Source organism: Barbus barbus (assembly GCF_936440315.1).
Source record: "Barbus barbus genome assembly, chromosome: 18".
Lineage (NCBI taxonomy): Eukaryota > Metazoa > Chordata > Actinopteri > Cypriniformes > Cyprinidae > Barbus > Barbus barbus.
In genome coordinates this window covers 6,885,222-6,911,750 of record NC_136746.1, presented here as the reverse complement: position 1 = coordinate 6,911,750, position 26,529 = coordinate 6,885,222, and the positions used below count along the sequence as shown (strand labels likewise).

The 26,529-nt window shown below is 37.1% G+C and overlaps 1 protein-coding gene across 3 annotated transcripts in view; it reads right to left on the bottom strand.

The window, feature by feature from the left end:
* The window catches only part of LOC306884700 (cullin-9-like), a 50,882-nt gene that overhangs the window by 2,813 nt on the left and 21,540 nt on the right, over positions 1-26,529 (bottom strand). The window contains exons 8-39 of one of the 3 annotated variants that reach the window (XM_079440814.1): positions 23,886-24,078; positions 22,808-23,009; positions 21,350-21,540; positions 21,072-21,268; positions 20,608-20,845; positions 19,115-19,220; positions 18,811-19,038; positions 18,479-18,569; positions 17,306-17,477; positions 16,656-16,761; positions 16,467-16,562; positions 16,186-16,361; positions 15,948-16,081; positions 15,456-15,641; positions 14,238-14,267; positions 13,280-13,410; positions 12,864-13,046; positions 12,535-12,692; positions 12,088-12,286; positions 10,116-10,287; positions 8,892-9,037; positions 8,681-8,810; positions 7,824-8,026; positions 6,469-6,731; positions 3,925-4,297; positions 3,485-3,625; positions 3,242-3,406; positions 2,842-3,005; positions 2,640-2,733; positions 1,713-1,787; positions 1,515-1,625; positions 1,310-1,427 (exon numbers count right to left, since the gene is read on the bottom strand). In XM_079440814.1, coding sequence (XP_079296940.1) covers positions 1,310-1,427; positions 1,515-1,625; positions 1,713-1,787; positions 2,640-2,733; positions 2,842-3,005; positions 3,242-3,406; positions 3,485-3,625; positions 3,925-4,297; positions 6,469-6,731; positions 7,824-8,026; positions 8,681-8,810; positions 8,892-9,037; positions 10,116-10,287; positions 12,088-12,286; positions 12,535-12,692; positions 12,864-13,046; positions 13,280-13,410; positions 14,238-14,267; positions 15,456-15,641; positions 15,948-16,081; positions 16,186-16,361; positions 16,467-16,562; positions 16,656-16,761; positions 17,306-17,477; positions 18,479-18,569; positions 18,811-19,038; positions 19,115-19,220; positions 20,608-20,845; positions 21,072-21,268; positions 21,350-21,540; positions 22,808-23,009; positions 23,886-24,078 — 5,172 coding nt within the window. The remainder of the gene's footprint in view (positions 1-1,309; positions 1,428-1,514; positions 1,626-1,712; positions 1,788-2,639; positions 2,734-2,841; positions 3,006-3,241; positions 3,407-3,484; positions 3,626-3,924; positions 4,298-6,468; positions 6,732-7,823; positions 8,027-8,680; positions 8,811-8,891; positions 9,038-10,115; positions 10,288-12,087; positions 12,287-12,534; positions 12,693-12,863; positions 13,047-13,279; positions 13,411-14,237; positions 14,268-15,455; positions 15,642-15,947; positions 16,082-16,185; positions 16,362-16,466; positions 16,563-16,655; positions 16,762-17,305; positions 17,478-18,478; positions 18,570-18,810; positions 19,039-19,114; positions 19,221-20,607; positions 20,846-21,071; positions 21,269-21,349; positions 21,541-22,807; positions 23,010-23,885; positions 24,079-26,529) is intronic. The other 2 variants (XM_079440815.1, XM_079440816.1) reach the window with 2 other exon arrangements.

Below are 26,529 nucleotides of genomic sequence, written 5' to 3'. Positions count from 1 at the left end.
AAGGTTTTCGGCCTTGTCCCTTACGCACAGACTTCTCCAGGTTCTCTGAATCTTTTGATGATGTTATGCACTGTAGATGATGAGATTTGCAAAGCCTTTGCAATTTGACATTGAGGAATGTTGTCTTTAAAGTATTCCACAATCTTTTTATGCACTCCTTCACAGATTGGAGAGCCTCTGGCCATCTTTACTTCTGAGAGACTCTGCCTCTCCAAAACATCTCTTTTATGTTACAGACCTGATGTCAATTAACTTAACTAGTTGCTAGATGTTCTCCCAGCTGAATCTTTTCAAAATGTCTTGCTTTTTCAGCCTTTGGTGGCCCCATGCCAACTTTTTTGAGACCTGTAGCAGGCATCAAATTTGAAATGAGCTCATTTAGTGGATAAAAGTGCAAAATTTCTCTGTTTAAGCATTTGTTGTGTTATCCATGATCTATTGTGAATAAAATATTGGCTCATGTGATTTGAAAGTCTTTTAGTTTTCATTTTATTCAAATTTTAAAAATGTCCCAACATTTCCGGAATTCGGGTTGTAGTTTAAGTGACGATATGTGCTTCTGCAGAAGCCATTGTCATGTTAGAAGGAATTGTGGCAATATTATTCAATCTACTGTAGTGGAGCCATGCTGTTATCAGGTCTGTCTATGCTTTTAAAAGACTTGTATACGTGACTCAACTTCAAACATGCTGTAATTTATACTTGCAGACAAGCATGTTTTCGCATCAAATTAAAAGTCATGATTAAACGCAAGTAGCAAAATATATTTTTTTCATATTGTGATATACATCTGAGTGCAATGGATAATTGAAAAAGACAAAACTGTAGGGTGGGGACTTGGTTCTGTCCATCAGTCATTGATTGGATTGGGAGATGTGAGCGTTGCACTCAAAAATAAATGTGAGCTTGTAGTCAATTTTGCAGTCAGGCTTTAAATGATTGGAGAAGTCCTGCACATACACTCACCAGAGAAAAGTCTACAATTTCATCATTATGGCATTTAGACTAAACATTAAAAAAAGTCACAAAAATAATAATTTTTCAATACAAACATCACAAAAACACATACATTGATAACTTATTCATAATATATTTAAAGAGGTTTTGACAGCTTTCTGGTTTGTTTTGGCTCAAAGTATTGAGAATGTGAATGGGAAAAGTACTTCCAGAACCAAGTCTGGTAAAAAGGTTTGTGGTCACTGTTGCAGTCCACTGGCAAATGTTTTTAAGGTTTCTTGTATAATATTCCCAAAAGCAATGCCGAGTGACTGATTGGCAGAGTTGAGAGTGAGCTTTCCCTAACACTAACCAAGCAGGATCTGCAGGGCATTAGTATGAAGATCCAGAGCTTCTGTCTGTTGCTCCATCACATCCATCTTCTCAGTGTCCTGGTTGTAATAGCTGTAAACACACGAGTATGCCAGCACCTACACGACAAATTACACAAATATAACTATTAGCATAAAGAAAACAACTGGAAATATTGAAATATTAAAGCCATTTAAGATTCCCACCTTTCGAGCTTGGGCAAGAATCTTGCAGGCGTCGATCACAAATGTCAAAGACTTCATCTGTAAAGCTTCATTAATAGAAAACACCTTATTCTCCAGATTAATTGCAAAGTCCTGCAGAAAGTAACAGACAGACACTTATAAGAAACTTATAAGAACTTTAAAAGTTTGAACTAAATGTAATGAATGACTCCAACAGACCTTGGCTTGGTTATGAAATGTGCATCTCTCATTGTAGTCTTGGAACTTCTTCTCTTGCCTTGCAGCTTTACTGACCTGCGATTGCATATTAATATACAGGACTTTCAGGGCAATTATTAAAAATCAGTGCCTCCAGTTTTAAATGTAGGTGGAAAAATTGTTGTCGGAATTGGTAAGTTTAATTCATTTTGCAAATCAGTTTAAACATTCTTTCATAATGAATTGGCACAAAACTGTCTTTGAGAAATCTGAATGTTTTTGGAAGTTTTGTGTGGCCCTTTTTGTGTATTACTTTTAAATAACATAGGTAAATACTGCTGTTTGCTACTATGCATTTGTGTTAGTGAATATAAAATAAAAATAAATTTTCCTTGGTGTTCATTTAGTGAATAAAAGTGTTGGAAATAGGATCATATTACAATCGGTCTTTGTGGAAAATTTTTATGAACCAAATATGAATCAATCAAGTATTATTAATTGAAATATAGCCATTTATGCATCAAGTTATTCTACTATTATAAACTTGTATGCCTGTGTGTATTTGCCAGAAGAAGAAGATGATTTGCCTGTGTGTACAAAGGCCTCCAGAAGAACAGATTGTGCGGCCATTACAAAAATATATGGTGAAGCGTTCACCTCGTATTTTGACATTAGACAAAATATATGAGGCCACCTCTGATCCCCTTCATATATATATTGAGGCCTCGTGTCTACTTCTTGAAAACAGATTGGTGTCAGCCAAAAAAGTTAAAAACAAACAATAATGACGTGTGAAAATTAAAACTGTATAAAAGATTGTGCAAAAGACAGACTCTACAGATTCTCTGCAGGGACTCTTCGCTTCATTATCTCTGGCATCAAAACCCCAAGACTTTCGGGAGTGATTTATCACTCACAGAAGCCCCCACATCTTCTGAAGACACTTACCATGGCTGAGCAGTTGTAATAATCTTTATGCGTTGGCTTCCATGGCTTCAGACATCTCCAGCAAAATCCATGATTACATTTGGCACACGTCATACTACACAGAAAAAAAAGATATAAGGTATACACTTAGTATTAAAAGTTAACCGTTACGTAGTTCTTAAATTTAATAATAAATACGAGACATTTGTGCATGCACACTCACTGTAGGCAACCCTCGTTCTTCTCAATCTGGGCCTGGCAGCTGGGGCATCGTTTGGATATTAGTTTGGCCAGATGTTTACTCTGTGCTTCCATACTCATTCCCTCATAATAGCCTCCATCATCCATCCACTGAGACATGTGACTGCAGCTGGCTGGGTAATGCGCCTGATGATTGGACAAGAGAGATTACTGAAGCATGAGTGCAGATTACACAGCACAGTACAGGTGTAAATCTGAACCATTTCAGAAAACCAAGGCTTACTCTTAAAGTTAACTGGGTATCTCACAATACCCACGTAATTCCCTCCTAATTCCCATTATTCACAATGAAGAGTAATATAATGCATAAATTAGTGCAGCTATTCTTTAATGACTTTAGCATTAAGAAGAGCCAAATGTACCTCTGGGAAGTTACAGCTGAAACAGGAAGACCAGCAGCACTTGGAGCAGGTGCCCATGCTACCAATGTTCTCCTTGCACAGGATCTGGTCACAGCCCTGAGGGTTGGTACACCAGGTCAGGTTGGAGCAGCACTCCACGAAGCCTCGCAGAAGGGCACTGTCATACTGCAGGAGAAAGCACAGGATACAAACTCATTCTCCAGTCCCTCAACACACCCAGTATGTGTGCTGACCTGCACGCACTTTGGCAATGGTGTCCTTATCAGTGAGGATGTTGTTAAAGAACTTGGAGGTGGGCTGAGCCCGACAGTCTGTGATCGGACAGTCGCAGTTCATCACCAGATTCTGTTCGATACGAGCAGTGAGGTACTCCTGCCAGCAGGACTAATGGGAAACAGAGATAGCATGACAAAAGCACACAGTTTAACATAACGTCACATAAACGTTTAACATCTTATAGAGCCAGATTTACTAACAGCTTGCGACAGCACAAACCCTCTTACTGAGTTATGGATTTAAGACGCGCAGTGAAAAATGTGCAATTAAAAGGCATTTTTGAGGCTGACCTTAAAACTTTTTAACAGTACTGTATTTACTTAAAAGAGACAAGCTAAATGTGCGGTTTCCACAGTAAACACATCAACCCAGTGTTTAACTCTGAAAGGTTTTAGCCCTGCACTCACCCTGCAGCAGTAGTGCATACAGCAGAGCATGGGAGGGGGGTCACTCTCTTTGGACTGGGAAAGGCACACGGGACATTGGGCCATGGGGCCTGGGGCCGGCTGGGGGTTGCGGATCTTGAGGCCGGCAGCCAGGACCAAGGCGTCTGGGTCGTCTGTGTACCGCTGGATCAACAAGTCCACGTTCCATTTGCAGTGAATAAGCAGGTGCTCGGCCCGGTCTAGATCCAGGCTCAGGGTTCCCGCCACCTGCTGGACGGTGCGCTGCATCAGCTGCTTGACATCCTCCTGAGTCATTGTGCGACCCATGGAGAACAGCACGGCCTCCAGCACGCCGTCCTCCGGATGCTGCTGGGGAACTATTAGGCCTCCCAGGCTGCAGAGGGAGATATATATACACAAAACGTCATTATATGGATGTGGACTGGGAAAACGCTCACTTTCAGGGATGGGCATTTTGAGGCTTAACAACAGGCCTAGACAGAATCTGCAGACTTTTCCACATTCACAGTGCTGTTTATTTGGGAAAATCTGTAGAATTAAACGTGGTAATCCAATACTACAACACTAATCCAATCCAATACTACACTTTCATTGGTAGCTGGAAGAATGATCAAATTAGCCAAAATATTTAATAAACCAACCCCCCAAAAAAAGCTTCTAATCTTCTAATTGTGTGAACCTCTTCAGTGCTCTTCCATGTGGACTTGCCCAACATTTATTACCATATAAAAGCCTTTTTTTTTTTTAAAAACCCACATTTATTGATTTTATTCTGGTCAAATATAAAATGTTTAACTCCCTGATATGCACCACTTTTAATAAGGCAATAATATAATTATCCCTTTGCATGGATTAAAATATAATTTGTTAATTTTGAAAAATGCATCACCTTTAAAATGATATCAGCTAGCACATCCTGAATTTGGCTGCATTTGGGGATGAAAACCTCGTTTAGACAAGTATGCATTTTTGACAAGATACTAAACCATAGCTAAAAATAATTTTGAAATTTGATTTTTAAATAGAATAAATGAGCAACAAACATGATTCAAAATTTAAAATGTCTTTATTTTTTTTTTAAAGTGGTAAACATAAGTTGCCTTGTTTCAAAATACCTAGCATATTTATGCTAAAATTCTGTACTGAAGAAGCATGAGTATTAGATTTTTAAAAAGAGGACAAAAAAAACAAAAGAAATTCCCAGTAGACTTGCAGTAGACTAGTCATTCATTGCAGTAGTTCACCCAAAAATGAAAATTCTGTCATTTACTCACTCTAATGTTGTTCCGAAACCCATCAGACTTTTATTCATCTTCAAAACACAAATGAAGATATCTGAACAGATTTAATTTAGCCTTTTATTCATATATAAACATTGATTTAATGCACAAACATAGCACACACATGGTAAATGGAAGCTTTAAAGCGCTTGCAAAAAGATTTGTTTTTGTGTGTCAAGCAAGTGCGTTTGAACTGCAACTGACCATATGTGATGTGCTCTATGCATGTGTGTGTTTTCATATGTTTGTGTCTTTTCAGAAGACTTGGATTAAACCACTCGATTCATAGAAATTACTTTTACAATGTTTAAAAATGTGTATTAAAGTTTTGGTTGCATAGCCTTTCAATGGATGGACAAAAAGGATGAGGCAAAAAACTAAAGAAATTAAAAATACCTTAATTTGCGTTCTGAAGATAAACAAAAGTTGGGTTTGGAACTACATGAGAGGGATTAAACAACACTTTTCATTTACAGGTGAACTAATCCTTTCACTACGGGACAGACAGGAACTGAGCAGCCTTCATTTAATAACAAGACTGATTTCAGTCCATCGATGATCACAAACTTTAGTGCTATTTACAAGTCTTGCAACATAAAAGAAAATAAGGCATTCCATTGGCTGACGCCAATATTCATTCTGACCAATGAGGAATGGACTAGCTCCGCCCTTGAGTAGGTCACAGTTAGTGCAACTGCAGACGTTAAACCAGATCAAAACAGATAAAAAAAATTTTTTTTAAAAACAAGCAGCAAAACACTTCCTGGGCCAGTGAAAATGCATTTGCCTCAAATACAGACTGCTCCGAAACCTAGTGAGCTGCTTCCCTGTTTACTGCTGACAGGCTGCTGTCTTCTCAGATGAATGATTTGGAACGCTCTACATGAGCAGCAGCTCCACATATCCCACAAACAGCTGTCTGGCTGCTGAGAGTTTGATGTTAGCTGACGACAAACTGTCATAGTATATAGATGCTGCATATCTTTCATAATAGCATCAGGAGCCCGTCTAGGTAGGAAACTCACTAGGTTTTGAAACAGAGCTGCACACACAGGAAATATAAAGAGCTTTCAACAAAAAAGCAAAAGAATAGACAAGCTACTCGCCCCAATGAGTGCACCTGTTCGGTATCAGTGCATCTCTCGTTTCAGAAAAAAAAGAAAAGCCCTGAGAGGGGAGAAAAACGTCAGGGAAAGCCACGCTCTCTGCCTCCTTGCTTGCACGGGGGGGTCTAGGGATCAAGGGTTAAGGGTCATCAGCACACCTGGTGTCGGCATTGCTGCCGCCGCTGCTGCTTGCGGAGCTTTTTTTCACGTCCATCTTAAAGGAGAACTGCGCCTGGCCCTTGCGGGGTGTAGATGGGTCCTCCATCAAGTACTCCACGATGTGTGGGCTTTCCTCGTTGCGGCGGAGGTAGCCTTTGTTGATGACGTGCATGATGCAGGACAGCACGTCTGTAGTGCTGCAGCTGAAGCGAACCGAGGCGTGAGTCCGACTCGCTTCCTGCTTCTGACACCGGTCCAGCACCTGCAACGGCACAGGAAACACGCAAAAAGCACAAAAACTCATCTTCAGTAACGACTGGTTTTTCTACTATCACTTTTGTTCATAATTAACACTAAAATCTAAAGAAAAAACATACATACAAAAGCACATTTTCCATAAAGACAATAAAGTCTACTTTCAGAACTATTCGATTTGAATTTTCATGAATTTTTTTTATTTACATACAGCATTTTTTTCAGTGTAAAAATTAGCATCAAAAGCAGTATTACTACTAGGGCTTTCACTAATGATTATTTTGGTAATCGAATAATCTGACGATTATTCTGATGATTAATTGAGTAATCGGATTATTACAATTAAAAGTTTTTTAGTGTAATAATAATAGACCTTATCGAAGAACAGCTATTAAAATGCATATATAATAGTAATGAGGCAATAATATTTAGTTCAAATAAAGTATCAAAAGCAAGTAATCATATGGTTTTTTAGAACAAAACTGTATGTATTATAAACAACTGTACATTACGCATTATAACAAATGCCTGCAGCCAATGGCCTGACGATTTTTTTTTTTACTTTACTGCGCAATCTAATCCTTGTTTAATATCGACTCAGCAAACGTCCTCTTAATCTTTAATATTTGACCATTTCTTTAGGACAGAAATGCTACGGCCACTGTAATGTCTTAAATATGTGGACGTCAAAACGTCTAAACTCAGAAAGAGAGAGGGTTTCATTTTTTACATTTTAAAATTGCGATGAACATTTAGCATATTGAGAAAGATATTTATATATTCCCGTGTTTGCGTAGGTTTATAAATGATTTACCTAACAAATCTGATGAAATGTCACAAATTGCGTTCACGGATGAATGTTGTAATAACCCCAAACTCACAACACTTCCAGTATTTTGCCGCTTACTTGACATGGGCAAAATGCAATAAAATAGATTACTCGAATTGAATCGAGGAACAATGACAGCCCTAATTATTACATAAACCCTTTACAATTTAAACTTATTTTCTTTTTGTATTACAATTATTAGATTTTTGGGAGATGTGCTTAATTGTCATAAATGTATATAGGCCCCATGCAAAACAATCCATGCTTTACCATGAACACTAAGTTGTCAATATGCATCTCCTTCTCATTCTTTATGATCTGCACAATGAGACAGTAGATGTAGTTCCTCTTCCTCTCTAGTGTGAGCGCAACATCTTCATCCACATTCAGGTAGGTTTGCTTGGGAAGCAGGAAATGGTAACCGTGTCTGTCTGAGCTCTGCGAGAGAGTCTTCTTGTTCAGTCTCAGGACCCCTGAAAAATTTAGAATTAAATGGTTTGGCACTGAACCCTGAGTGATTCAAACATTGAACTTTTTAAATGCATTTACACTAAAAACACTAATAAAGTTTGGAATAATTTGCTTTATGTTTTTAAAAGTCTCATGTTCACCAAGGCAGCATTTATTTGATGAAAAATGCAGTAAAACTGTATTATGAAATATTTTTTAGAATTTAAAATAAAGAGTTTTCTATTCCAATATATTTCAAAATGTAATTTATTAAAGCTGAATTTTCAGCATCATTACTCCAGTCTTCAGTGTCACGTGATCCTTCAGAAATCAGTCTAATATGCAGATTTAAAGCCAATTATTATTGAGTTTCAAATCAGCTGCCAAACATTCAGCTTTGGCATTACAGAATGACAAAATTTTATATACAGTATATTTAAATGAAAGAAAATATAATATTTAACAACTTTAGTGATTTACTGTATTTTTGATTAAATAAATGCAGCCTTTACGAGCATAAGAGACCTTCAAAAATATATATATTTTTAATTATTCCAAACTTAGTGTATATTAAAATACTTTCTCTATTGTATTCCTTGATGCACAGATTTTTAAAAATCAATGCATTAAGAAAACAGACGTCATCTCGTTCTGTCGTAATGAGGAGGATTTCTCACCTTTCATGGGGTCCTGGCTGGAGCCGGTGTGAGTGAGAATCCCCTTCTCTGCAGTGAGAGGTTTGAGGGCATGGCTCAGCATGACTGGAGAGAGACCGGTGGCCTGCTGCAGCATCTCCACATTCACATCCTGTAGAATAGGAAGATAGTGAACAATACTGATATATAAAAACTTCATGCCCAGACTTGTTTTGGTCGTCCGGGAAAATACCTCATGTTTGTTGAACTGTAGCAGGATGTACATCTGCAGTGTGGAGACATAGAGAGTACAGGAGCCATACTGAAGCTCTGCGTGGCCGAGCCATGTCCATTGCAGCCGCCGAGGCTTACTGTGGGTCAAACCATACATGCGCTGACCTACAGGACAGATACACACATACAGATTAACTTCAAACTACAACAGAACAGCCAGAGAGAATAGGTTTTACTAGACTGTATCATTTGCATTTAGAGGTCAACCAATTGATCGGCCGGCCGATTAATCGGGCCGATATTTGGCATTTTTTAATTTGCCGACCGTGCTTATCATATTCATAAGTGCAAAAGTCATTTGCATGTGAAAGTAGAAACAATTCAGACAAAACTTCTGGGCTGATTATAACGTGCACGTTAACTTTCCTCATGAAATGTGTCCAGCAATAGCCTCCACGATCTCATTGCTCGTGGCCAGTGGACTCTTAAGCAGTTATGAGCAGCAGGATGTGTAATATGTGTGAACTCTTATTTTTGTTATCACTTAGATTATGGCCATCTGACTTATAGCAGTGTTCAGTGTTTGCCACACATTGATTTATGGCGGATCGTCACAATATCAAAACGGACCGCCACAAATAGATTTTCCATACGGCTTATACTTCACTGAATAAACTGAGCACTGCACGTTTCAAAATTAAAATGCAGCACGGGTGTTTTTATATGAATTTATCTAAAAGAACCGACAGTTTTCAGAAAAGCTCGATTTTATTTATCATGTCGTCTTTCCTGTAATGCCTGATAAAGTAGCATTTGTGAGCACAGGCTTATTTGATTACAGCCGTTACCGGGGAAACCGCTATACTTCTCCCGCTCCAGAAGCGCCTCCTGCTGGCAGAGATTGAATTTGCATGTGCGAGTCTGTGGGAAACACTGGTGTGTCAGCAAACAAATAAAATCATGCTTCAGAACCGTTTTGAGAAGGTGCTTAAGTTTTGAGCCATGGATTATTTGAGCTATGAATTAGGCTATTACTACTACTAAACATTTACTCAAACTCTCTTTTATGAGATTAAGGGATAAAAAAAAGAAAAGAATATTGGCTAAACATATCGGCCAAAAAAAATAAAAATCTGCATCATATCGGCTGCACTGATTTCTAAATATCAGCATCAGCCAGAGAAAAACCCATTTCAGTGGACCTCTATTTGTATTGCCGGAGATCATGGATATTTCAACTAACCGTTGGCATAGAAGTCTGTGAATTCAGCCAGGTAATTGCAGAGTTGAGCAGGGAAGTGTTTGCTGGGGTCCTCGAGGAAGCAGGGCGCTGACACAACCCAGCAGCGTGGGGACAACACCAACACTCTCACGTCACTCTCTTCCTCGGGTTCAGACACGTCTTCATCCATCATCTGATCACAAAAACATGACGAACCACAGAATGCACAGCATTAGCATTTCTAGAAAGTCTGTTGGCATCTTCCTAAAAATCACAACTCTGGTACACACATAATGCATAGGGATGTGCATCAAACCTTTCATCAGGATTAGGAATGTGCAACAGTGATAGAGAACTCGGCCCGGCCGTGACAGCAATGATCAATCATGAAAATGTTGATCGTGGAAAAAAAACAAAAAAACAATTCTGATCGTTATAGCAGCACTTTTGGCGGCACCCTGAGCTCTGATGGTTTAGCTTTTAGATGTTTCTTTTTTAAAAATACAGATGTTATAATAATGCAGCAGTGCTTTTTTCGTCATATTTGTTCAACAGTAGGCATACTTCAATTAATTTTTTCATGCATCGTATGGCTTGGAAAATGCGCAGGCGCTTTCAGGAATCGCTTGATAATGTAGATGAAAATATAGCACAAATCTGCCATAAACATAGCATTATAATGGGAACTTTATAGAATGTGAAATCTATAGTAAATTCTGTCTGCTTTCCTTCCTTTCCTTCATTTGCATCCTTTTGTGCAGATACAAGTTGTAATGCATGTCGATGTTATGTATCCAAGTTATCTGATTAATATCATAGGATGTGTCAGAACGGGCTTCAGTTTATTGGCATAAAGTCACTCTTCAGCTTCACCTCAGGCAGCTATTCCTTTTTAGATGCTTCTTTTTTAATTACATTGCTGCATCATAATCATAATCTAACATCTAATCATGTGTTCATGTTTTCATAGACAGGTTTTTTTTATTTTGAACATTCATTTTCATAACAGTCTTCAAATATTTTCATTATCTCCATTACGGCCATGCCCCGTCACGCACTCGGTTTTGAAACCTATCGATGATCGAAATGAGAAATTGCCAAAAAAAGCCCATCCCTTATCATATGATATGATCTGACAGTGATACAATATTGCAGAAATCGCTAAACATGCCATGATATGATTATAATATAATTACATATAGGAGCCTGCAATCAATTTATATAAATATTATGATGTTGTGTGCCCTTATTTAACTAGTTACATTTTTATTAACTCACAAATGCAACCTAAATATTACAGGAACATGAAAACTGCAAATCCCACCTGGGACATCCACAACAACTTAATTAAAAAAAAATAATAATGAAAAATAAATAATGAAAGTCCAGCATATCATCAATCATTTGATGACATTGTGTGCATATGTGGCTCACATGAGTGTCAAAAAAGTGCTTAAAAGTCTTCTATATATCGACCCATAAAAGCACACTACACCCCTAATAATGGATATTGAGCACACGGTCTGAACAAACAGACTAAAACGCAGTCGAGCAGTCAGTATTAAAGACTAGATTTCAAGACAAATTAAAATCGGGTACTGTTTAATCATGCATTTAAACACTTTTAACCACTTCCATAGGTAGATCACAATGCATTCAACCGGATTAATTTTGTAGTGTAGATGTGCAGTGTCCAGCCACAAATGAACGCCTCCTCTGCGCCTACTGACCAAACTCGAAAACATTAGGCACACTAGGCAGATGGGATTTAAACTTTGCCAGCTGAAATTGTAAGTTTGGTTTGAAGTGTTGAAAAAAAAAATCACAATGTTCTCTAACCAGTCCTGACTAACAAACACACTGTGTTTCAAAGCAGATACAATATATTTATATCCGCCTATAGACCCTCCTCTCAAAGAAATCAGGAAAGTTGTCAAAAGAGGACAAGAGATGGATTAATACCAGCTGTAAAGCTGTAGTCTATTATTCTCACCTCCTCAAAGTTCTCCAGATTTTTGTCCAGCTGCTGTAGACGGTAAAGATGAAACTCCTGTTGAAGCTCCTCAGATTCAGTGAGGTTGGTCAGCATCTGCTGGGGAAACCGGTTTGGGAAGCAGGTACCGATCTGCTCCACCACAGCGTTCTCTAACCACACCTTCCCCTGACCCAACAGCCGATCACCCAGATAGTACCTGAGCACAGAAGAGATGTACAATGTGAAAAACAGGGTGAACCATAACAAAAGCTAGTGTCTTCCCAGGAAGAAATTATTGTGCCATGCTTTTTAATCTTATAGAAAATGGTATTTAATTGATAAAACCCCTTTTTAGAACAATTACAAAAATAGTGAATCAAATATCAACAATTATAGAAATGAAAATGTTTATATCCTTGTTTCTGAAATATCACTCAGCCCTAGCTAGCAGCAGCTGTCCCGTACCTGTAAAAGTGCTCAAAGGTGTTGGCCAGCTCCAGACCCGAGAGAAACAACATGGGCTCCAGGAACTGCTGTAGCTGGTTCAAGGTGTCCACATTTCCAGAGTCCACTCCACTTTCCTGGATCATCTTGTCTATGTACTGTGCAAAACGTTCACTCACCTTTGAGTGAGTTATATAAAAAAAAAAAAACACTTTTTAATTCTCATTTCAATTCAAAATATCCTAATGTTCCAAAGACTAAGCCTAATTAGTTCTTGAATTATGAATTAGATTAGATGGGCAATATGTCAGGGTTCACATCATTCACCCAAGTATTCCCTGTTGACTCACATGCATAGCGGTCAGGATGGAGAGCTGGAGCAAGGCGGCAGAAAAGCCCTGACGGAGCGCAAGTACAAAGGCAGTGTGCTGGCCAAAAAGTTCCTCCATGGCATTCTTCAGCCGGAGGAACAGACCCCTGTAACGCTCTACGAAGTCTGGGAGGCTGCATGTCAAATCTAGGAAAATCTTTACCTGGAAAGAGCCAAACAAAAATGACTTCAGAATTATAGGAATTGATAAATGTAATTTTGCATTAGTACAGTTCATTTCAGGCTGTGACACACTGATGGTCAATCAACATTTTTAATTAAACTACTCTGAACAATTTTTCAATTTGTTCAGTTTTTTTGACTAATTTGATTATACTTTCACCTACTAAAAAATTTAAATCCTACATTTCACCAAATCTAAAATAAATGTCTAACCTGTCGCTGAACGACACCTTGCCAGCACAAAGCGATGCCTGCAATGCTGCTAGTATTCTTCACTTTTGGTTTGCTAGAGGATGAAGATGAGCTTACTGCTGCCGTTTCCTTATTCTTTCCCTCTTTACCATCTGCAAAGCAAAAAAGAACATAAATTAGGACTCTTGACAAGTTGCTCCAAATTTCAAAACCAAATCACACGTCATGTGGCTACCAACCAAAACATCAGCAAAAACTATGTGCCAGCAATTAGGGCTGCACAATTAACCAAAACGTTGGTTCCCTTTTAAATCTGTAGTTAAATTCTAACATGCATTATGAAAACAAAGAATTTCAGCGTTTATTTTTAATTGAGCATCTTTAGCCTCCACAAATCACATTAAAAATGGTCAACTACAAGCATAAAAGAAAAAAGCAACAAGAGTTTTCCAATGCTAAATAGAATTGAAATACTAAATTTTATATAATATTAAAAATTTATCATTACTACATTACAACAAAAATATTAAACTTGACTAGGAAAAAAAAAAAAAAAGTAATAATAAAGATAAACAGAGACTAAAGTGGACCAGATAGAAATTCACGGCTACGAGTTTGGTTCTTGTAACAAGGACTCAAGTGTTAACTCTTTGTAATGGCTGCAGAACATGGATAAAAGCTGTTGTTTCAATATAGTTTGTTTTTCTCTTAATATTTTGTTATCCAAGCAACAGAAATAAATGAAATGTTTTTTTTCAAATTTCAGTCGTAAATTATCAAATCGTGCAGCCCTACCAGCAATTTAAATGGGAAGCCAGAACAATTCAAAAACAAATTTAAAAGACAGCGGAACTGAATTAATGAAAATAATTTAAATGAATAAAAGGCATTGTCATGGCTAGTTTGGAGTTCAGCTGAGCAGATGGATGGGGTGCTGCAAAATACATAAAATAACATTAGCATCTACACTATTACTTACTCTTCAAATCTCTGCTTCTGTTGATACCTTCTGAAAACAAGAAAAATACCTTGAAATACAGAAGACTTCATTTAACACAATCTACAGCAGGTGGTTTAAAAACAGCACACCTGTTCTCTGGCTTACCAGAAAAGACTTAGGACCAACATTAAACTAAAAAATATGTCTCATATAGGGTACAACGGGGCTAAAAGCTCACCTTAAGAAAATAATGGCTATTCACTGCGCCTAAACTGCAGAAAAACATACACATTTGCATTGAACAGTAGCAACAGATTTTGTGTGAAAACAAATCAAGTTGTTTATTTTGTTTAAAAATCTTATAAATGTATGAGGTGGCAGAGGGGCTTTTTACCCCACACACGGGTAAAAGGCACACAGTATTGATACAAGTACTTCAGCTAAAATAAATGTTTTTTGACAATGTTTAAGTTAATACTTGTTCAAAACAATCACTTTAGAAAAGTTTCTACTATTTTCTGTTTATTGTGAAAAATAAAATAATTTTTGTTTCTGTCGTTAAAATATGTTAATATAAAAATACAGAAACAAAAAGATTCTCAAAGCATTGAAGGAGATCCAATAATACTTGAATATATATTTACTGTAGTAACAACAAATTATATTTTATTATATGATATGATTAATATGTTTTTAAATATGGTTTAATTCTAAACATGGTGATTATCTCTAATGTGGACACCCAACATATGATATTTACCATCTGACCATGTCAACAAATGGAAAAGTCAGCCATCTATTAATTACTGTGCCTTTTAGCCCCAACAGCAGGGGCGCTTTTTTACCCCAAATACCATACTTTTACATATTCTTTCGTTATTTAAAAACTGTTGCTTTAATTATCTTAAAACTGAAAATTGTTAAGACCTTTGTCTCAAAATATATGCATTAATTTTAGCGATTCTAATTTGCTACTTAAATCTACAACATTTTAAAAAACATAAAATATTAGATGAAGCAAGCACAGAATCAACTTTGCAATGCTCCGCGTGATCGTGTCAAAGATCAGACAAATATACACGTGCATCTTGAAAAGTGAATGTTTTGGAAAGTGCTACACCATGTTAGTGGTTTAGATGAAAATAATATCAAAGGCGCCTTTAGCCCCGTTGTACCCTATATAAAGTACTCCACAGTAGTGGCACTCCAGTCTCTAGAATTAAGTATTGTAGTTTTTATTGTTTTGAAGGCACTCACTGGATTTGATGGGAGGTTTGAGCTCTTCTGTATCAACTGTGCTGGTGTCCACATGGACAAGCAAATGAGTGAGACGCCGCACACGGGAGTTGAAGATGGAGGCTGAGCTCTTACATCCCTTGGAGGAATCAGTGTTCTCCAAATATTCGTTCATCAACCAGGACAGAGGGCTGAGAGTAGAAGTCTCTGTTATAAAAGAGATCAGAAATTCAACCGAAATGGACCACCCAGTTTACACGGCACATAAAAGTGGATACACACCGGATTGATAAAAGCACTTTTCAGAATGCTGACACCATAATTTGTATAACTGTTTTTCAGCATTAATCTATTATTGTGGTATAATATATTTCACATAAACCATTCTCTATCCAGCATGTAAAAACGAAACAAAAACTGGGGTTTAATGCTTTTTGCGTGTTTATCAGATGGTCCCTTCCTTTTTAAGTGGGTGGTACTTGGCCAGACTTTAGCCAGGTAAGTGCTGGTTACCTGAGATAGTGATGCTCTGTACGATGGGGGTGATGAGAGCTTCCCAGCAGGTCCGGCCTAAAGCCTCTGCGGCCTCGGCGTCAGGCAGAAAACGGTCAGCAAACATCTGCTCATGTTTCAGGGCACTGTTTAACCTGAAGCCCAGAGAGACGCACACAAATATAAGGGGTTTTAATTCAAATCAGCAACAATAACACCTCCTACCATCTTAATTACTAGCTATGGCAGAAGGTCTCACTTGTTAAAGAGCTGCAGCAGCTGGTTCTTGTCCTCCAGGATCTCCTGGCACCAGGTGTGAGCTTTTGTCGTATAGAAGAGATAAGTGCGGCAGCACAGCTGCTCCTTAAACACCGGCCAGAACGTGGGCTTCGGCCCCAGAACCTCAAACCCATGCACTCGTGTGTCAATGCCGCCCTGTTGACAGGAAGAAACAATTTGTACTAGAAGTGGAATAAAGAATACCTCAGGATTTACGTATACCTTTTTTTAATGAACCACATTTCATTCTATAGGTCTGACCTGCTGACATCTTTTGACTCTGATCTGAATGATGGGCCAGAAGCGGGTCATATTCTCCACCAAAACCACATGACTGGCGGAGGGTGCCACATTTACCTGTTCAACACAAAAAAAGAAAAGAAAGTATCATCTTAAAAGTTCAATGTGCAGTAAATGCAAGATGGAGATGAATGAGAAGGGCTTTCTCACAGTGTTGAGTTCAGTATTGATGTTTGTGGGATCATCTCCTCCTAGGGCTACAATGCGAGCTGGCATGTAACTCGAGTCCTCACTGGCTACAAGCACAGTCAGCTGCCTGTGAATGAAGAAAATGATAAAGCATCTTCATCAGTTGCAGTGACATATGTATTCTTCAATTAAAGGGCAATTTTCTAGGGTTTCTAGGTCCAATGTTTTACCTTTATAAGGGAAAATATTTATCAAACCATATTAAATATGTCAGTAAGACACGACAGGGAAGTTACAAATGAATGAATGTTGTGCAGTTTTGAATATAGAAATCCACCAGAACAAAACAAGTGACTGTTTTTATGAATGGGTTGTTCGAATGTCCATATGAACTGTTATTACCTACTATATTTTGCAAACTAAAACAGAGCAAAAAAGAAAATAGACAATATTGTAACTAAAGTTTACTGAACTTAAAGAAAACATTTTGCTTTTTACACAATTATGCTGATATTTGGGAAAACGGCACATTTGCTTGTGTGATTATTGCTTAACTATGTCATATATTGTATTAAAAGAAACTCATGTAGGGGAATTTTTGTCCCTTTATCTTGAATTTGAGGCATTCATTTCCAGCATCCACTAAATAAAGAGTAGCTAGGCCAGCATACCTGATGATCACCCCTTTATGCATGTAAATGTTGATAAAATGGGAGCCGGTACAGCCGTTGGATTCCCAGTAGGTTTTGGGGTTTTTGTCTGTCAGCTTGTTAGCTCGATGGTGATTGGAGGAGACCTCCACCTTCTCCCAGCATTTGTCCTCTTTCAGTTCTACACTGGAGCCTGGAGAACATCACACTCAAATCAACCAAAACATTTGGTAATAGGGATAGTTATACCTAAACCTTTGCTAGTAACAAAGCACAGTTGTTACGCAAATGTGTTCTTAATGCATATTTTTAAATGAATATTTCACCCAAAGATACAAATTTTATTACATTGTTAGTAGATATAGTTCAAATTCTTTCGTTTTAGTAGGTACAGTACAAAAGAAGATTTTCTTTTCCATACAACAATGTGGATGATGATTCTCACAGAGAGCTATCTCATGATTTCAGAAAACTTTGAAGTCATAGCTACAGAGATTTTCTTCTGCATTGTGTCATAAATCCGTATTTAACGAATTATTGAACAACAAAATATCAAAAATAAATATAAAAAAATATCAAAATATCTATCGGTTGGAATAAATTAGACTTAAATGAGTGAATAATGAATTTAACTTTGGGGTGAATTATCGCTTTAAAAGGAACGCTCCACTTTTTTTTTTTTTTTTTTTTTTTTTTTTAAATGGGCTCATTTTATAACTCCCAAAAAGTTAAACAGTTGAGTTTTACCGTTTTTGAATCCATTCAGCCGATCTCCGGGTCTGGCGGTAGCACTTTTAGCGTAGCTTAGCATAGATCATTGAATCGGATTAGACCATTAGCATCTCGCTCAAAAATGACTGAAGAGTTTCGATAATTTTCCTATTTAAAACTCGACACTTCTATAGTTACATCATGTACTAAGCCCGACGGAAAATTAAAAGTTGTGATTTTCTAGGCCGATATGGCTAGGAACTATACTCTGATTCCGGCGTAACTGCAGAAGAGTCAATCTTTAAATGGGAAAATTATCGAAACTCTTCAGTCATTTTTGAGCGAGATGCTAATGTCTAATCCGATTCAGTGATCTATGCTCAACTGTTTAACTCTTGGGGAGTTATAAAATGAGCCTATTTCCCAAAAAAGTGGAGTGTTCCTTTAACGATTATACATCTCACAAGTGTTTTATGAACATACCTTGGCACAAGTTCCGCAGGAACACATCAAAGAAAGGAATATTGATTGGATGATGGCTGCGACGATGCTCTTCAATCTGACCAAGGACCATCTAAAGATCCAGATATGGAGTGTGTAATTAAGTGAACATGTCATTAAACATTGTAGGAATGAACATCCAATAAAACCTGCTTTGTTAAGCTCCACCTAAATGTATATGCAAAAACTTCTAAGGAACAAGTCTGTCCGAGGTCAGGTGACCCAGAAACCAGCCTTAATTATATAAGGCTTGTTCAGGCAACTCGGACTAGTTGATTTTGAGAATATTTATTTCTGAACAGGCCACCCTTTACCTGTATACATCCAGCCAGCACACTGGTGGTCATTTTCTTGTAGAGGCTGGCGTACTTCTCACAGTCGTTGATCAGGTCCCGCAGCTCTGTGAGCATGAGCAAGCTGGTGCTGTGTTTGTCCACGGCTTTGATAAGAGCGTCTTTGGTGCCCAGCCGACACATCACAACAGCATAGTCTTTATTCAGAGATGCAAGTCGATATAAGAAGCGGATAAACTGCTGTGCGACCTAAGTGGGGATAAAGAGGAAGTAAATACTACCGTTATGAAACCATGATCTTATAAAGCTAATGAAGGGAAAGTACCTCTCGGTCACTGACAAAGGCCGTCATAGATGACAGGCAAGGCTCAATACTCTCGTGCCACGGCAACAGATCCTCCTGGTAGTTATCCAAAAACTTGTTCAAAATCCTGTGGAGTATGAAATAGTAAATATATTATTAGCAAACAAAACAATAATCAGTACAATCACGAAAACAACAACACAATATTGAAATTAGTGCCGTCAAATAATTAATAGAGATTAATCGTATCCAAAATAAGTTTGTTTACATAATATATGAGTGTGTACTCTGTATGTTTAACATGTATATATTTAAAAAAAAAGCTGTTTATATATTAAATACATAAAATTTTGTAATCTAAATATATAAATGTATATACACATGTAAATATTTTCAAAATATATACTGTATGTGTGTGCATTTATACACACAATAAATAAATAAACAGTACACATATTATGTAAACAAAAACTTTTATTTTGGATGCGATTAATCATTTGACAGCGCAAGTAGTTTGAGGACTAAACATTTTTTTTTTTCTCTTAGATGTCATTCCAAACTCATACATTAAACAAAAAAGAATAATAATTTTAAATCGCCGGGTTTCGATTTTGAAACGTGCAGTGCTCGTTTATTCAACGAAGTCGAACCCTTTTGGAAAATCTATATGTGGCGGTCAGTTTTGATATTGTGGCAGGCACAACAAATAAATCAATGTATGCGAAACACTGTTTTCTCATAATTGAAGTGTAAATTCTGCAGATTACAGCATTGTTCAGTATTGTACGGTCAGCAATGTATAAAAACGTTTTCATGATCGTAACATATATATTTACATAATTATTCAGGTGCACTTCGTCGTCGTCGCCATCTTGTCTGATTCACTCAACCAAGCGTTCTTAACCACCCCCCAACCATTCGAATTTCTGTAGGCCGATTTATTTGAATGATATTCTAATGGGCCGCTTTGTGATATCACAATACCCGGAAAACATCACTGTAGTACAAACCAGCTGTTTGTTGTAGTTCTTGAAAAGGGATTTTTTTTTTAAACAAAATATCTCCCTTTGGAGTGGACTTTGAGATTTGCAACGTTGTAGATTTTTTTTATACCCAAACATACACACTGCACACTGACTAAAATTCAAAGTGTGAAAAAAAGCATAATCGGACCCCTTTAAAAATGCAAAAAAACCACAAAAAAACGTATTAACAAAAGCATTAATTCTGCTGTGATAGAATAAAAAAAAAAAAAACAGTATTGCAAATATGAGAATTTAATGACTATATATACACACACACGCATAAGTTTACACATATGCACACACATATGAATATATATTCAAGCTACTTTGAGGTAGATGAGCCCAATGAATTTAGATGTTTTTTTTTTACACAAATCCTTGGATTTTAGGGTCAAATGTGACCTAGACATATTTTTATGAGTACATCTACCTCAAAGTAGCTTGAAATAGCTGTTAACTATTTATTACCTAAATAAGTCAAGAGCTCACCTCAGGATGGACAGCTGTACAGCCCGATCCACTCTGTGCTGGTCCATGAGGCGGATGAGGTCCTGGAAGGTGTCTCTGCTGCGCGTTACCTCATTTCTCTCGTCCTCCAGCTGGGAGGCGTCGTCACAGAGCAGCTGCTCCAGGGTCAGTATAACCTCTTTAGTGGCTGGCATTTCCTTCAGACTCACCACCAACATCTTCAGCTCTGTGTCCTTAAAGTCATGCTCATCTTGAGACTCTACAGAGGCAAACAGAGCTGCGCGTTACTTCAAATAAGGCACTAACACGTGTAATCGAAGTCAAGAATGAATGTGCATTGCTTTATTAGCATACTGTTTATTACAGGAGTGTAGAAATCAGTGTGTTGGAGATGACTATATATTTTAGCCCAATGCCTTTACAAATGCAGGGCTTTTTAATAGCAGTTCAATTTGGCAAGCAGTTTAATTAATGCATGATGGTACCTTTTTTCTCCAGTTTGTGAACCATGGAGATGTGGTTGAGGGCGATAATAGCCAGCATGCTGTGTTGATTCTGAGCAGAAAGGCACTTCTTTAGCGTGGCACTGACATTGCAGGCGACTAGCTGCTCTGCCAGGCTCTTGTGGCTGGAAATCAGCATGATGATGACCAGCAGCCCATTCCGCACGGACAAACCACAACTGCTCAAACCACAGGAGAAAAATTAATGTGAATTCAGCAAACAAAGACCCTACATCTAAAGCAGACTTCAAACCTCTTACCCTGCCGTGCTGAGCATGAGGTCAATGGCAGAAGGGATGGTACACAGGAGCCCTTTGGAGCCTTCAGGTGTAGCAGAACCTATGCTCGCAAAAATCTCCAGCATCATCTGAGTGCCAGACTCAGAAAGGGGCAGACAGCCACCCACACTGCGAGGGTCATGTTTACTGGCACCTGTGATGACCTTCAGAGTCTGGAGAAAGCAATTCATTTTTATTTCAATAGGATCCTTCAAATGTACACTTGCAACGTACTGACAATATGATTTAAAAAAGGAACCGAATTGTAAAGAATGCAGTAATTCTGCTAGAGCCCTGCATTTCAGCCCGGCCCTGATGGGCCCCGACTTTTTTACGCCCCTAGGGCCGGGTTTCGGGCCAATTTTCACGTCATAGTTCAGACGTGGGCCAGGACTCGGTCCTGTTTTAGGCTTCTCCTTATTTTTATATTTTAGACATCCATCAATTAGTAATGAAAAAAAAATTGCCGCGCTGGTGGAAACAACACGACACCATGCTACCGCGACTGTCAAGAGGACAAAAACGTCCCCATTAAAAGCACAATATTTCATCTCCGTGCCATTTAAGCAAAAAGTCATGCATTCTTTGGTAATAGGCTTTCATTCTGTTAGCAAGGATTAAAAATGTTTACTATATTTAACATTTTTACTATTTTCCACCCTTTTCTCAGGTTTGCATTTTTTTCCGGTTTCTGCTTCTGCTCAAAAAAGCCAACTGAATTGAAATTATAATTAAGTGGGCGTATATTATTAGCAGTGATATCAGAATGTGGTTTGTATGCGTGCACTGAGAATGTTGTGTGCACGGATGCTAGTTGGTTTGTTTTGTTTGTTTTTTTAATATCACACTGCAAAAAAAATAAATAAATAAATAAAATGCATCAAAATTAAGATTGTTGCTAATCATTGACATATTCAAGACTATAATAATCCAAATGCTTAGCATTTAGTATATAGAAAATAATAAAAAAAAAAATTGTGTGGCATCAAGTGCACAAACTGGCATTTAAAGGGTTAAAATCTTGAAAATTAATTTATTTTTGGAAGTTATGATCAGGACTCATGTTGATAAAAAGATCTATGCCAGTGCAAATAAAAAAAAAAAAAAAAAAAAAAACACATAATTTGAATGGACATTCTTGACCTCTAAGGACTTCACTGTAAAAAATTTTTTTTTTTTAAATTGACGCACAATAGTTAAGAATTCAATTAAAAAAATTGTCGTCTTATTGAGAGTCTGAATTCCTTTTTTTCTTTTTTAAACAGCAACCCTCATACGTAACCAAAAACAATTATGATGTTCATTAATGTTCTAGTCACACTGATTCAGTAACTTTGGTTTTATATGACTGGATGAACAGTGAAATACTGGACAGGAGAAACTCATAAACCTCACTCCCTTGAAGACATAAGAATTCAGTTCACATAAATCCTCACTCACCGCCAGTGCAATCTGCTGCACCTGTATACAGGTAGGATACTCCTGCATGCAGCACAGGGTGGCTTTAACACCCCCCTCTGTGGCGAATGAGACCCTCCACTCGTATTTCAGCATTAGACTGCGGGTCAGCAGCAGCGCAGTGACAGCGTTCTGCTTGGGCTGACTGCCAATCATCTCCACCAACATCTTTAAGACTTTGTCACTGAAAAAGACAAGAAAGTTATTTGAAAACTATTTGCAATATAAACTACAAATCAAGGATTAAGTAAGATAATGCTTTGATTTAAGAAAACAACTCTGGTTGGGGGATTTAAACTCGAAAACTTGAGGAGGCTTGTTACCAATGCAAGATCATTTCCTTTAACTAGAGGGTTAATAAAGAAAAAGCTACTTGAATCATGTTGTATTTACATTTTCAAGTTGACTAGTTAAAAATCGCCCAGCCCTACCTTGCCAGCCATAATTATTATTTTTATATAACCTAGTAATAATGTAACGGTTACATTTTATTTTAAGGTGTCCTTGTTACAGTGTAATTAGACATTTAAATGAGTAATATTAATTAACTACATGTACTTACTATATGGTTACGGTTAGAATTAGGGTTTGGTTTAGGGTTACTTATATAATTATAAATTATGCATATAATTAAGCATAATTTATTGTTATTATAATAAGTAGTACATGTAATGTGTAACAAGGACACCTTAAAATAAAGTGTTCCCTCAGGTAACATTTACTTTTTATGGAACGTAATGTTTTATGCATTGCATGTAGGCAAAGGACTCTTTTCACAGACTGTTTCTATAGTTATTAAGGGTAAATCTAGCAAAGGCTTTTTTTTTATTATTAAATGCACATCTATAACACAATGTTTTGTGTTATATTACTTATAACTTCTTCTAAAACCCCCAGAAATTTGGAAAGGGTCCACTGATAACAACAGAGTAATCTACGAGTGGTATAGTTTTCTTAGCACCTGTAATATTGATGTTTAAATTAAGTGTAAGAAAGACATTCAATTAGCATACGAATGCAGAGCTGAAAGTAGACAGAGTCAATGGTCTCTGAAACTCACCGGATGGTTTGTGCCGAGTCTGATCTGAGGGTGCTCCTCTCCTGAGGTCCCTCCTCCTCCAGAATCTTACTGATGACCTTCATGCCAGCCAGCTGCAGTCCTGAGTCTGAGCTGCTCTTGTTCATGATGTCCACCACCTCTCCTATCTTCTCTAGGGAGCTCTTCTTACCCTGCACCTTCGGACTGTTGAACACTGCAGAGAACAGAAATCACTTGCTTAGAGGAAGAAATGGACATCTACTTGCTCTAAACACTTCACTGCTTTTATCAAATGAACAATTTTACAAAGAAACTGATGGCTTGATGTGATATGTTGCTGGATGGATGTGGCTGATTTTGTTCAGAGAATTGTACAACACTCAGAATAGCAATTAGCATGAAAAATTGTCTTTAACTAGACAGGTACATTGGGTCTACTCATATTTAATATTTGTCATGTCTGATAAATCATCTGCTGAATTTACACATGGAGGCACTATTCTTAGCACTGGTCAGCATCTGTCACCGTTTTTTTTTTTTATTGTTATTTTTAAATGCTACACTTTCTCACTGTGAAGTTGCAAATGGTTAACTATATTTAAGGAAGACGATTTACAATTCAGTATGCAAATATAACTGTATGCAAATATCATTATCATCAAGTCAATGGAAATCAAATTTTGAGAACTGAAATGCAGCCCAACGGAAGATTCAAACACCCCATATGAAGAACACTTATTAGCTACATTACAAACAGTTATCAGCCAAAAACTTTTGCTGCCTAATGCTCAGAACACATTCTGCGAAATGCATCATTTCCTGTTGCATAGGGAAAAAATCCAGTGCATCAATAATCATGTCATTCAGCAAAAGTCATGTTGGATAAAAGTATCTAAATGGATACTTTTGACTCTAAATTCTGATCAGACGAGTCACTGTAAACTAACCAATATAAGACCCTATGAAATCTTTTATTCTTCCTAAATTATGTTTCATTTTTTCTTGATTCTGTTTTATGATTTAATACAAATTTATCAAAATCGAACAATTCCTTTGGGTTCATACAGAAACAGCAAAATGAAATTCCAGGACTTAAAGACTTTAAGCACTACGTTTTTGGTTTTCAACGACTAAAATCTCACTTATCAAACAATATCATTATTTTTCAAATTCTAATAAACTATTAAAACAAAATTGTACAAATAATGTGCAGCACAAAAGCATGTAATGACTGTGGCAACTTTAACATTTGAAAGGATACTATGCCAAAGTTATCGCTTTCCTTATTCAAACTGATTTTTTTTTCATGAATATATGATTGAATATCATTCACTTGGAAAATTACGAGCTATAATCACCGCTTATCGACGCAATGTCTCATATCGTGAGACAATACACTAAGCTCACGATATGAGACAAAATACAGATAACTTGGTTCAACTAGAACGAGACAGTATTTTAATTCTATTTTTAAAAGACAAAATATTTGTCTTAAATCACACAAATCAAAACAATGCAGTTGTATTTTGAAATATTTTAACTAATCTAGGGCTTTTACTAATGATTATTATTTCGGTAATTAAGTAATCTACTGATTATTTTGACAATTGAGTAATCTGATATTTTTAAGTAATTCAAATAGACTCGAGTAAAATTCAAATAGGCTTTAGTATGACTATTTATAAATAACTAATGAGGCAACAATAATTGGTTCAAATAAAGATCAAGTATCAAAACCAAGTAATTACATGATTTTATTGAACAACACTTAAAATACGCCTACATAATCTAATATGCCTACTCAAAATATGAACAACCAAGTACATTATGTATTATAGCAAATACCTGCAGAGGGCGCCAACGGCCTGGTGATGCTTCACTTTACAGCATGATTCATGGACCTTTAAATCCATTTAATTTTAATATTTGGTCACATGCAAACTCAGAGCGAGGGTTTATAGTTTTATTTTGAAATCGCAATGTACAACAAATCGCCTATTTAGAAATATGTTGATGTATTCTCCTGTGTTGGCATAGGTTTATAAATGATTTATGTTACAAATCTAGTGAGAACGTGCACTGTTTTCCCAGATGATCGTTAAGCAACCCAAACTCACAGCAAATGCAGAGTTTCTAGACCGAGCTGCTGAGATGGAGACGTGCCCCACGCTTTTAAATGATAACGGTACAACAAAATGCGTCAGACTTCATATGCATTCCCAAACGCACGTGATTGGAAACAAACAAACAAACAAACAGCACATGTATGCAATAAAAGACCGAACAATACAATGCAAGCACCATCAAAGGTTTTACCAAAAACTAAACTTTATATTTGACATTGTGAGACCGCTTTTCACCTCAAGGAATATCGTCATGTTTAATATAACAAGATCTTGTGCGCGCTCCGGAAATGGCTCTGTATTTATATCAGAAGCGCTTTGTGTGAAAAGGTTGTTTTATCGGGGGAAAAAAAAACGAACACTAATTTCATATATACTGCCTAGGGGATGCATGATATTGGATTTTTGCCGATATTTTCCAACTAATTTTGGCCGATACCGATATATTTCCTTTTGTTTGGAAACAAGAAGTCTCTCCTGTGCAGAAATTATAAGCAAAATATTTTTAATTTTGGTTGGTTTTTAACAAGAACTTATTTATT